We start from the raw sequence: 13,287 nt of genomic DNA, 5'->3' as shown, positions 1-13,287 counted from the left end.
ACCCAGGACAAACTGACTCTATGGGAGCCAACCCAGGACAAACTGACTCTATGGGAGCCAAGCCAGGACAAACTGACACTATGGGAGCCAACCCAGGACAAACTGACTCTATGGGAGCCAACCCAGGACAAACTGACACTATGGGAGCCAACCCAGGACAAACTGACTCTATGGGAGCCAACCCAGGACAAACTGACACTATGGGAGCCAACCCAGGACAAACTGACTCTATGGGAGCCAACCCAGGACAAACTGACACTATGGGAGCCAACCCAGGACAAACTGACTCTATGGGAGACAACCCAGGACAAACTGACTCTATGGGAGCCAACCCAGGACAAACTGACACTATGGGAGCCAACCCAGGACAAACTGACTCTATGGGAGACAACCCAGGACAAACTGACTCTATGGGAGCCAACCCAGGACAAACTGACACTATGGGAGCCAACCCAGGACAAACTGACACTATGGGAGCCAACCCAGGACAAACTGACTCTATGGGAGCCAAGCCAGGACAAACTGACTCTATGGGAGCCAACCCAGGACAAACTGACTCTATGGGAGCCAAGCCAGGACAAACTGACACTATGGGAGCCAACCCAGGACAAACTGACTCTATGGGAGCCAACCCAGGACAAACTGACACTATGGGAGCCAAGCCAGGACAAACTGACTCTATGGGAGCCAACCCAGGACAAACTGACACTATGGGAGCCAACCCAGGACAAACTGACACTATGGGAGCCAACCCAGGACAAACTGACTCTATGGGAGCCAACCCAGGACAAACTGACACTATGGGAGCCAACCCAGGACAAACTGACTCTATGGGAGACAACCCAGGACAAACTGACTCTATGGGAGCCAACCCAGGACAAACTGACTCTATGGGAGCCAACCCAGGACAAACTGACACTATGGGAGCCAACCCAGGACAAACTGACTCTATGGGAGCCAACCCAGGACAAACTGACACTATGGGAGCCAAGCCAGGAAAAACTGACACTATGGGAGCCAAGCCAGGAAAAACTGACACTATGGGAGCCAAGCCAGGACAAACTGACTCTATGGGAGCCAACCCAGGACAAACTGACTCTATGGGAGCCAACCCAGGACAAACTGACACTATGGGAGCCAACCCAGGACAAACTGACACTATGGGAGACAACCCAGGACAAACTGACTCTATGGGAGACAACCCAGGACAAACTGACACTATGGGAGCCAACCCAGGACAAACTGACACTATGGGAGACAACCCAGGACAAACTGACTCTATGGGAGACAACCCAGGACAAACTGACACTATGGGAGCCAACCCAGGACAAACTGACTCTATGGGAGCCAACCCAGGACAAACTGACACTATGGGAGCCAAGCCAGGAAAAACTGACACTATGGGAGCCAAGCCAGGAAAAACTGACACTATGGGAGCCAAGCCAGGACAAACTGACTCTATGGGAGCCAACCCAGGACAAACTGACTCTATGGGAGCACACCCAGGACAAACTGACTCTATGGGAGCCAAGCCAGGGCGAACTGACTCTATGGGAGCCAAGCCAGGACAAACTGACTCTATGGGAGCCAAGCCAGGGCGAACTGACTCTATGGGAGCCAACCCAGGACAAACTGACACTATGGGAGCCAACCCAGGACAAACTGACTCTATGGGAGCCAACCCAGGACAAACTGACTCTATGGGAGCCAAGCCAGGGCAAACTGACTCTATGGGAGCCAAGCCAGGGCAAACTGACTCTATGGGAGCCAACCCAGGACAAACTGACTCTATGGGAGCCAAGCCAGGGCAAACTGACTCTATGGGAGCCAAGCCAGGGCAAACTGACTCTATGGGAGCCAAGCCAGGGCAAACTGTTTGGCACTCTACTCCTCCCACAGTTTTTTGCGGCACACACTCAAGCCATTATATCAAATCGACCTGCTTCATCGGGAAGGGAGTGCTTCCATTTCGCTAAGAGAATAGTTTAATTATTATATTCATTAATTAATATATTTATTAACTTTAAAGGACAACTAGTTTTTTACAACAAGGGTTGATATTTTAGATAGTCATTAGAGAAAAGAAAAGATGATTGTTAAAATTTTTTCATTTACTTCTTTCGTTTTAGTGATTTTAACGATTTTGATTTGCATGCATGCCCCCAGGGTACTTATGCTACTGTGCAACATCAGTGTAACAATAAGGAGACTGTCACGTTTGCTTAGGTTTGTTTTGGGTTAGTGAAACTTAAGTGTATGTACAGTACTGTATGCATGTGTACTTGTGTGTCAGAGACAGCCGTCCACGCATTCCTCACACAATAAGCCTATTCCCAAGATGTACCGCAATCGTTCCTGGGCAGATGTGACTTATGGGGGCTGGTGTAAATAGTACCAAAGAAATTGTCAGCTATAAGACATATTGTGCCACTTGTACGCATGCTCCCACCCACTGAAATCAAAATACTAAAATGGCTAAAAGGATAGAAAGCAGTAAATGAAAACATTTTAATACTCAAATTTTCTTTTCTCTAATTACAATCTAAAACATGAACCCTCGTTGTAAGAAAAACTAAAGTTGTCCTTTAATTTGAAGATGCGAAAAAGACAACTCCAAGTTTGGCACACTACCCCTCCCACAAGTTTTCTTTTGAGAAGCACGGCGTTAAAACAACAGCAGGCCTAAGCAGACATCATAGACTGCTGAAATGTGTGCACTTTAAGGACACACATGGGCCTGGAATAACCTGCAAACTAAAGATGGATAATAAAAGTACATGTATATACGGTATATGCATGGGAGATCTGGTGTTAGATGGGTAGCGGGAGGGATGATAGTGGGAAGACGAGCAGCCAAAAGGAGAGCTCTGAGCTGGAGGAGGAGGCGAGGGACATGATGTGGGAAGGGTTTGATGGACGTGCGCTTGTGCGATTGTTTTATTTCATTTTCTTTACTGTGTGAATTATGGATTCTGTTGAGGCAAGAGGAAACATCCAAGCGATGGTCTGTTATGTTTAGTTTGAGACGCTGGAGTTAATGATGCCAGATTAAAGGTTCTTTATAGTTAAGCTATATCCCACTTGCACGAGAGAGTAACATCATCTCTTGTGTCTTTGGCTCCTCGAAATTGCAGCAAAAAAAGAAAAGCAATACAGCAGTATACATTTGAAAAAGAAACAGTGCAAATACATACAGTGCATGGAAACCTCGTATCTCGAAGTTTCAAATGTTCAAATGTTCTTTCGCAAAGTAAAGCCCTGCTTCATCGTACAAGGCTGTCGCACAAAAGTAGTGAAAACAGCAGATCTACAAGCACACAACGTTTTGTCCTTGTAGATCAGCTGTTTTCACTAGTTTAAATCATTTTTAAAATGATAAATGCAAAACGAACGGTTTTGGAAATACGAGGTTTTCACCCGACAACGACGATAAGTATTTTACTACTTCTTAGGTGGATCTTTCTACTCTTGCCTGTATCTGTCCTGTTGTTTACTGTTTAGTGCCTGCTGCGGTGCTGCTGTGGCACCTGCAGTCTATGTATCTATTTACAATAACAAATGCACAATGTAAGGAGCCTTTGTTTATGTAATTATGTACAATTATAAATATAAAGAATCTGTTTGTGTGCGTGCGTGCGTGCGTACGTGTGTGCGTGTGCGTGTGTGTGTGTGTGTGTCTCAGGCGTAGAAGGCGATCCAGCAGCAGTTCGTCTCATGGTTCATCTCGTAGGAGGAGGAGTCGCAGCGCAGAGCGAAGGAACAACCGTTCACGCAGGTCACGCAGCCGCGACAGGAGGTACCACACCACTGTATACACCACAGTACACACCACTGTACAATATCTACACCACACCACAGTACCACGCAAGGACGTGCTGGCCATTGGGAAAAGCGGGACAACTCCCGAACGGCCGGTTCATTTCCGGCCGGTCCAGGCCGGCCATTAGGAAAAAAATGTCAGGCAGAAATCTCCAAGTTTCAAATTTATACATTTTTTTCGCAAAGCAAAGCCCTGCTTCATCGTACAAGGCCGTCGCACAAAAGTAGTGAAAACAGCAGATCTACAAGCACACAACGCCTCGCGGTGCGAGGCGTTGTGTGCTTGTAGATCGGCTGTTTTCACTAGTTTAAATCATTTTTAAAATGATAAATACAAAACAAACGGTTTTGGACGTACAAGGTTTCCACCCTACTCTTTGAGTAGCAGCAGCACTATAGAGAGAGATCTCTCTCTTTTTCCCGGGCTGAATCAGGGGCCCAGCACGTCCCTGGTACCACGCCACTGTATACACCACGGTACAATATCTTGCTTTCAGACAGGAGGTACCACACCTAGGGATGGGATGATATGAAAATGTCATATCACGATTATTGTGATCAAAGAAATCGCGATTTACGATATTATCGTGATAGTCAAAATCCATTATCCTGGGGCGGAACATTTGCCAAAAAAATTGCAGATCTACAAGCTCGCACCTGAGCTTGTAGATTGGCTATTTTTTGGCAAAGACATTTGATAGAGAGTGAAAAAAGGATGTATCAAGTATGTATATTATAAGTACATTTTACCAATTATAGAGGGTTTAAGTGGTATCAGAAATGCAGCTCGGCAAATAAAAGGTGAATTGATCCCAGTGCATGACGGAGGACGATATCACGATAAATTAAATCTCCACGATACGATTATCGTGAGTGTTTTTATCACGATAAATGATACTATCGCTTATTGTCCCATCCCTATTTCAGACAGGAGGTACCACACCACTGTACAATATCTTTCTTCTTCTTCTAATCTTTCAGATTAGATTTTGGTCAGAGCATGAAATAATCTTCCTACATCTGTAAACTCACAACACATCGCCATAAAATGATCGCAGTAGTTATAGAAAATCTAATACATTTCAAGTACTCTTTACTGTATGTATATATGTGTATATATTTTAAGTACTATAATCTACATCACTTGTCACTATTACCAGTATATTTAGCTTGTTAAGCCATCAGTATTTAAAAAGTTAACATGTGGTACGTATGTGTTTGTATGTACGTACGTATGCTCATACTGTATGTGTCGTATGTATGCCTTCTGTATGAACAAAAAGTCCAGATGTCATTGTGCTGTGAGTGAGAATACAGATCATAGTACCTTACAATAACAACGTACTGTGTGTGTGTGTGTGTGTGTGTGTGTGTGTGTGTGTGTGTGTGTGTGTGTGTGTGTGTGTGTGTGTGTGTGTGTGTGTGTGTGTGTGTGTGTGTGTGTGTGTGTGTGTGTGTGTGTGTGTGTGTGTGCATAAATACATTCTTTACACATCCTGTGCAACATCAGTGTAACAATAAGGAGACTGTCACGTTTGCTTAGGTTAGGTTTGGGTTAGTGTATGCATGTGTACGTGTGTGTCAGAGACAGCCGTCCACGTCCACGCATTCCTCATCATGTCCTATCCCTCTTGCGTCTACATTACAGCATGTGCACTAAAATGCCCCATGGGTCTTATCGAGCCAGCGTGATGTCATTTATACAGCCTTATCTTTGTTTTTGTTTAATTGTTAAGTAGGACGATGGTAGGTAACATAGGACACTAGGGGGACAGACAAGCAGGTAGGACATAAGAGACAGGTAACACGTACAGGACCGGAGGGGACAGATATGTAACACCAGAAGGAATCGAACCAAATTATTCATTGAACAAGCCCCGGTCAAAACATGTCAGAAGTAGTTCACAACTTGTTGCCTTGTGAGCAGCTTGTACATTGGTTATTTTTGTTGTGGTTCAAAATCAGTACATGGCGGCTGGATATTTGCAGATACCGATTAAAAAAAAAAAAAAAAAGAAAACTTTCAAATAAGGGAATACATGTCCAATATGTGGGCGGGGCTCTAGTGTAAACAGTGTTAATTGACAGCATACGTTGTGCGGGGGCCAATGAAGCCGCTCGGTCACGTCCAATCAGGAGACGTCTCCACCCTGGCTCCTCCCATCTTCTGGGAACAGCCCTCCTTCAACTCGTTAAAGCAATTACAACATCGTTAGCCATGCATGCTTTGTGGAATTATGAGTATTATTGGTACAGCAGTTCTTATTTTTTACGCATAGGGACACATTTATTCCGGCAAAAGGAGTGTCCACACACACACACACACGCACGCACACACACACACACACACACACACACACACACACACACACACACACACACACACACACACACACACACACACACACACACACACACATGCACTCACGCTAAACAGTGTATCGCTTTCAGGAGCATAAAGGAGGTGGGGGTGGGGGGGGGTTCTCTGTGTGTGGTGATCCATGTCATTAGCATAGCTAATCTGGCGCTAATGAACCAGTAAACTGTGCTGTTTTTTTTAATCCCTCTCACGCACACACACACACACACACACACACACACACACACACACACACACACACACACGCGCGCATGCATGCACAGACACAAACACAAATGTGCACATATGTGCCTGCACGCACACGCACGCTCGCACACACACGCACGCACGGGCCGCACGCACAATTACAAGTGCAGAAACGGTTGTCGTAATATATGCGCGAGCAAAGCACCGTGTTTACTTGTGTGTGTGTGTGTGTGTGTGTGTGTGTGTGTGTGTGTGGCAGTGGGGGAGCGTGGTGCAGTAATTTCAATTACAAAGAGAGCAGGGTATTTCATATCTTCATTACAGAGGTGTTGTGATGAAGGGAGGACAGAGCGAGAGGGAAAAGAAGACCAGAGCTCTGAGCGTAGCGCGGCGGAGCGGAGTGGCTCGTGACAATGTCCAGAATCACTTTCCCGTTAACCCATTCAGAACGGGTACACACAGTAATTGTGTAATATTATGTTATGCTTTAACTATTGAAAAATAGCAGATATACAAGCTCGCAGCGTGGCACCGAGGGCCGCGCTGTGAGCTTGTAGATCTGCTATTTTTGAAAAATCGTGAAAATTATTATTATTATAATTATAAATCTTTTGAATCCTTCATGTTTCTATGTCAGCGATCTGGCCAGCCATCGTCAAAGAAAAGGTCCTTTTCACTTAACCGGAGCTCAGTTAGTCTGAACTTGAAAGACTACTATGTCATTGGTTCTCAAACCTTTTCATGTGAAAGACCCCCAAAATGATATTTATTTGGCCACGGACCCCCCATCTCAAAATATTTCGTTCCAGGGACCACCCAGAAGCGAAAATTGAGCTACATGAGACGTTTGCTTTAAAAATACATATATTCAAAGATTTTCACACATTTTCACGACTTTTCACAAAATAGCAGATCTACAAGCTCGCAGCGCCTGCGACGCCTGCGAGCTTGTATATCTGCTATTTTTCATCAGTTAAAGCATTCAATAATCCGAGGCCTAAATGGGTTTAAGCTCCAACAATAACGTCTGGCTTGCTATTCACAAATTGACTGTTACAGCGGGGTAAATACCGCAAACAAAATTGCCGTTTGAACTTGGCAGAGAGACTAGACCCGTACTACGACGTCGTCGTATAGGCCCACAAAAACACCCCCTCTCCCTCGCCCTCTCCCCCTCCCTAATTCCTCACATGCTACTTGTGTATATAATGTGGGTACGAGTAAGCAGCCGCGGACAGTGTCGTTGGTGATTAATCCATTTAAGCCTAGAATTATGTAATGCACCTCTAACTATTGAAAAATAGCAAATATACAAGCTCACAGCGCGGCACAAAGTGCTGCACTGCGAGCTTGTAGATCTGCTATTTTTGAAAAAGTCTTTTGAATATATCTTTTTTAAGAGTGAACAAATTTAACTCAAATATTTGCTTCTGGGTGGTTCGCTGGAACAACATATTTTGAGATCGGGGGTCCGCGGCCAAATGCATGTCATTTTGGGGGTCCTTGACATGGAAAAAAGTTTGAGAACCACTGATTTAGAAGATGGATTTGGAAGACATTTTATAGAATCGGGTCAAAAATATTCAAAGACTTGCACAAATGTTCACGATTTTTTTCAAAAAATAGCAGATCTACAAGCTCGCAGCGCGCCACTCGGTGCTGCGCTGCGAGCTTGTAGATCTGCTATTTTGTAATAGTTAAAGCATAAAATAATGGTCAAAGTGGTTCAAATCTAAAATAAAATGACAGTACCCCGGTCTATGTGGATTAAATGGCATTACTGGCGTGGTGTGCTTAGATGAAAGGTGCGTGGGGGATTATACGGGGAGGTTTAGAATTACAGGCGATGATATGACCGTGTTTACAAACGCAGCGCCGTGTGATTAGCAGGGCCCGCGTTGTGTAATCGGCTTAGCGGCGACGAGGAGCAGGTGGGTGGAGGTGGTTGAATGCTACGTGGTGGGTGGAGGTGATTGAATGCTACATGGTGGGTGGAGGTGGTTGAATGCTACATGGTGGAGTACAAGGGGAGGGCGCGGGCGGCGCGGGAGGCTGTCGATAACTAGTAAGACACCTCAGGGTGACATGCGCCAATTCTTGGCCATCTGGCCAGTGATGTATATGGGACCAGTTACTCATATATGGAGACCCCTGCATGATAGTCAACAATGTTATGTCAAAACATGCCCATATATGGGCATTACCAAATATGGGCATTCCCAGATATGTCCTTAATATTGATAACATAAATATATATTTCACTGGCGAGATGGCAAAGGCATGGCCCATATCTGTGTGGCTGGTTCAGATAGGGATCTCCATGTATGGGCATAAAATATGTATATGGATACATATTACAAAATCTCTTTTATGCCCATATATGGAGATTTCTGATGTGACCAGGCCGAAAATGTTAATATTATGTCCATATATATATATATGGATATATATTAACACATTGACCGCCATTTTAACATACCTCCGTACTCCCACCTGCCATTCGTCTCCATAGACTTCCATGTAATTGGGTGTGCACGGATCATGCACACCCATGCCTAGATAATGCACCACGTGTGTCCACCTTGCTCACAGCTTTCAAACAAAAAAATCCGAATGGAAATCCGTTCAGGCATTCCTGAGATAACAGCCACTATGTTTAACAAAGATGGCTGCCAAAATGGCTGCCATGCTTGAAAGATGGGGTTGCTATGGGGGTTAAACATGAAATTTCGCGATTGCTATCATGCCTACTCCATTTTTTGGGGTCAAAATTAAAAAAAAAAAAAAAAAAAAAAATTGAATTTTTTTTTTTTTTTTTTTTTTTTTTTTTAAATTCTCGGGACTATCGGGCCTGGCGGGGAAAGACATTGGAATAATCTCGGGACTATCGGGCCTGGCAGGGAATGAGTTAATAAAGGATAAAATAAATAAAATATCCATATACATCATGGCTTATGGCTTATGCCCATATATCGAGATCCCCAGGCATCCTGCTTGGCTTTACTAATTAACATATGTTTTATGCCCATATATGGAGAATCCTATATATATATATATATATATATATCAATGACATCAGGGATCTTCATATATGGGCATAAAAGGTATACCCATATATGGACTGTCACTGTGATATCACATCACCTATCACCAGGGTTAGATTTTTGATGAGGTGATGTCACGTGACATCACTTCCTGTACTGACTGAAAGACGGTCATTTCCTCTACTGATGGACAAGCTACGACATTTCTCATGGTATACTGCGACCTTCGGGCGCAATGACATCGCTGACAAATTATGGGGCAGCATTGCTCAGAGGTAGAGAAACCGTTATTAGAGCACAAAGGTTTCCCGAAGGGTTCCCAGTTCGAATCCGGGCTCCCCCTGAGTTAATGTCGAAGAGTCCTTGGGCAAGACTCTGAACCCCTAATTGCTCCCGGTGAGCAGGTTGGTGCCTTGCATGGTTTCCTCCGCCACCGGTGTGTGAATGGGTGAATGTAATGCACAATCTATGTAAAGCGCCTTGGATGAAAGCGCTATATAAATGCACCATTTACCATTTATGTGCAGTTTGTCAACGCCGATTTTTTCTGCTGGTGTGAAACCGTTTTTGGTCGGTTGGTGCTTTCGGACGCAGCCTTGTCTTGTCTGCTATGGTAAAGCTGTTTAATTACGGATGTGCCATTTCAAAACTCACACGTCCTGCCATTGGCAAGACAGTAGATTTTCAGGGGATTTGCAGATCATTGAGCTTGTAGATCCGCTATTTTTGCTATTTTTTATTATTACTTTCTCTGACTTTGAAGATTAAATCTACCTATGAAGGTGGATTCTTTTTTTCAATGGGAATGGAGTGGTTTCTTGACATTTGCGAGTTTCTGCAAAAATACACTACCATTCTCCATAAAAACAGGGAAAGAAAATGCTTTTCTATGACATTTTCAGGAAAAGAGCAGGAAATGCTGAAGTGTTGAAACGGCACAGCGGTATAGGTTGTTAATACAACTGAAAGTGTAGAAATGGAACCATACCCTGCAGCTATTGGTGTGACAAGAGTCATTTTTTGTTACACAACTTAAAAATAGCCGATCTCCAAGATTTACAACTAAGGCATTTGTTTGCGACACGCTGCACAGCGCACATAAAATGCCGTAACTCGGGCTAAGAGTGACCGGGAGAGCCGGGGCCGGTACTCACGCGTCTGCCTCGGCGGCGCAGAGACAGTCATGCGCAATGCGCCACCTAGCTGCGGACCCCCTCCATTGCAGCCCGCTAAAAAGGCCCGTAACTCCAATGGCACTTAACAGGCCTCTTTGTGTATACATGTGACCTGACGGTCGCTTATTTCCCGAGGATATTAGGGAGTCTTACTGGTGTTACACAACTTAAAAATAGCCGATCTACAAGATTTACAAGGCATTTGTTTGCGACGGGCTGTGAGGTTGTAGATCGGTTGCTTCTTTCAACCAAACGTTTCCACCCCAGAATAGAGAAGAAGTTCATGTGTTTTGTGTACGTCGTGGGTCCAGCAATAAAGCAAGGGTGTGGTTGGGAGGACGCCGGCCGCGTACGGTTGCTCCGTCTCCCATCACTCAGGGGAGCGTGCACGTGTGTGTGTGTGTGTGTGTGTGTGTGTGTGTGTGTGCGTGTGCGTGTGCTTGCGTGTGTGTGTGAGGCTCCCAGGTCGGGGGATGAGGCTTCCTGCGGGGCTGATGGATCAGAGCAGGATTGAGTGGACAGGACCTCATGATTGATACGCAGACAGGGATATGAGGCTCCTGCCTTCCACCCCCGACCACCACTTTAACCCGCTCAGCCCGGGAACGCATTATTTATCACGCATTATATTTTATAACTATTCAAAAATAGCAGATCTACAAGCTCACAGCGCATGCAAGTCTTTGAATATTTTTACCTGATTCTATAAGTGTCTTATAAATCTTTCTAATGTTTTTATGAAAAAAAAAACTATGTTTCTATGTCAGTGGTGCTCTGACCTTTTCATGTCAAGGACCCCCAAAATGATATGTATTTGGCCACGGACCCCCCCAAAGGTCAAGGACCCCCAAAATGATATGTATTTGGCCATGGACCACCCCCCATCTCAAAATATTTAGTTCCAGGGGCAGGGACCCCCCGCCAGAAGCGAAATTCTAGTTACAAATGTTCGCTCTAAAAAAATACATATATTCAAAGATTTGCACTAATCTTTACAATAAAAAAAAAATAGCAGATCTGTGAGCTTGTAGATCTGCTGTTTTTCAATAGCTAAAGTATGAAATAATTCCCGGCCTAAATCGGTTAACCCGCCGCCTCGTCCAGCATACGAAGGAGGAGCAGAGAGAGAGCGAGACAGAGAGAGATGTACTAGTAGTAGGAACCGTAGTTGGAGAGAGTTCAAATGGAATGATGGTGGTGGTGTAGGAGGGGAGAGAGAGAGAGAGAGAGAGAGAGGAAGGGCAGGGAGAAGAGGTGAAAGGGAGGGATGACAAAAGAGCGAGAGAGAGGGGAGTGGGGTGGGGTGCGAGAGTGAGGGGATATTATTCAGAAGAAATGAGAATAATAAGGTGTGAATTGGAATATTGTGCAAGAAGAGAGGGAGAAGATTAGGACCACAGTGGTGCTGAAGCTGTGGGCGGAATGGAGGGAGGGAGGGCATATTATTACCTCCTTTTTCCATCTCTAATGTATAAATAAAAAATAAAGCGATTCGTGAAATAAGAATAACGCTCTGTCACGTGTTTACCATCTATCGTTAAGGCTCCCACTGCTCTCTCTCTTTCCGGATTCATTTCTTTCTTTTCTCTTTCTCTCGTTCTCTCTTTGTTTCTCTCTTCTTTTCTTTTCCTCCTTTCTCTCTCAATCAGAAGAGAGGGAGGGGAAGGGGGGGGGGGGGGGCCCTTCCCCCCCCACCCCCACACCCCCCCAGAGGCGGCCAATCTTGCCCTGAAATGTAAAACAGACAAGAGGAGCAGATTACCTATTTGCCATTAATGTTTATTCTCTTTGATGTGAGCAGGCAGATCTGGCCCTCCTCGTTGTGTGTGTGTGTGTGTGTGTGTGTGTGTGTGTGTGTGTGTGTGTGTGTGTGTGTGTGTGTGTGTGTGTGTGTGTGTGTGTGTGTGTGTGTGTGTGTGTGTGTGTGTGTGTGTGTGTGTGTGTGTGTGTGTGTGTGTGTGTGTGTGTGTGTGTGTGTGTCTCTATTCCGCTGGGTGTGTGAGATAGTTGGGGGAGTCAGTGCGTCAGAGCAGATGAGTGCATGGCAGCACACAGCGTTCTGGTGTGAACCCAGTGCTCCGCGTCGCGGTCGGATCACAGCAGGGACAGTTAGTTGTATGTGAGCTCAGTGGAGCTGACCTGCGTGCCAGTCTTCACCCATTCATTCACTATGGCAGTGGGCTTCAATGTTTTCAGGCCAAGGACCCCCTTAGCTGAGAGAGACATGAAGCAGGGGACCCACACAATCTGTTCATAGATTCCATAATTATAGTGTCATTGTTGTTGACAGCACGATCATAAGTGTATTTTGGACTCGTGTCAATGTGTGTTTTCAGATATTTAACCACTTGAACCGTCAATACTTAATACATTTGACCTTTCACTCTGTACTTGGTCTACTCTTTTTCCCCTTTACACCAAAGCTCTTTGCCGAAAATAGCCGACCTACAAGCTCACAACGCCTCGCGCTGTAGATATTTACGGCTAAAGTCCTCAGAAATTGGATGCTAGGTTTCAAGTGGTTAATATAAAAAAGTTTCTATCACTCAAAGATTTTGAGGACCCCCTGCAGTAACTCTGAGGACCCCCTTGGGGTCCCGGACCTGCTGTTGAAGACCCCTGCACCATGGTCTTCATATTTTGTTTGTTTGTTTGTTTGTTACCTTTATTTAAACTCGGAAAT

At 44.9% G+C, this 13,287-nt stretch overlaps 1 protein-coding gene across 1 annotated transcript in view; it reads left to right on the top strand.

The window, feature by feature from the left end:
• rsrc1 (arginine/serine-rich coiled-coil 1) overlaps positions 1–13,287 on the top strand; it is a 322,249-nt gene that overhangs the window by 14,363 nt on the left and 294,599 nt on the right. Inside the window, exon 3 of the mRNA XM_080731516.1 lies at positions 3,683–3,796. Within this exon, the coding sequence (XP_080587642.1) occupies positions 3,683–3,796 (114 nt within the window). The remainder of the gene's footprint in view (positions 1–3,682; positions 3,797–13,287) is intronic.

The sequence above is a fragment of the Nannobrachium achirus genome, assembly GCF_963921795.1.
Source record: "Nannobrachium achirus genome assembly, chromosome: 8".
In the NCBI taxonomy this organism is placed as follows: domain Eukaryota; kingdom Metazoa; phylum Chordata; class Actinopteri; order Myctophiformes; family Myctophidae; genus Nannobrachium; species Nannobrachium achirus.
This window is presented reverse-complemented; position numbering and strand designations above follow the sequence as displayed.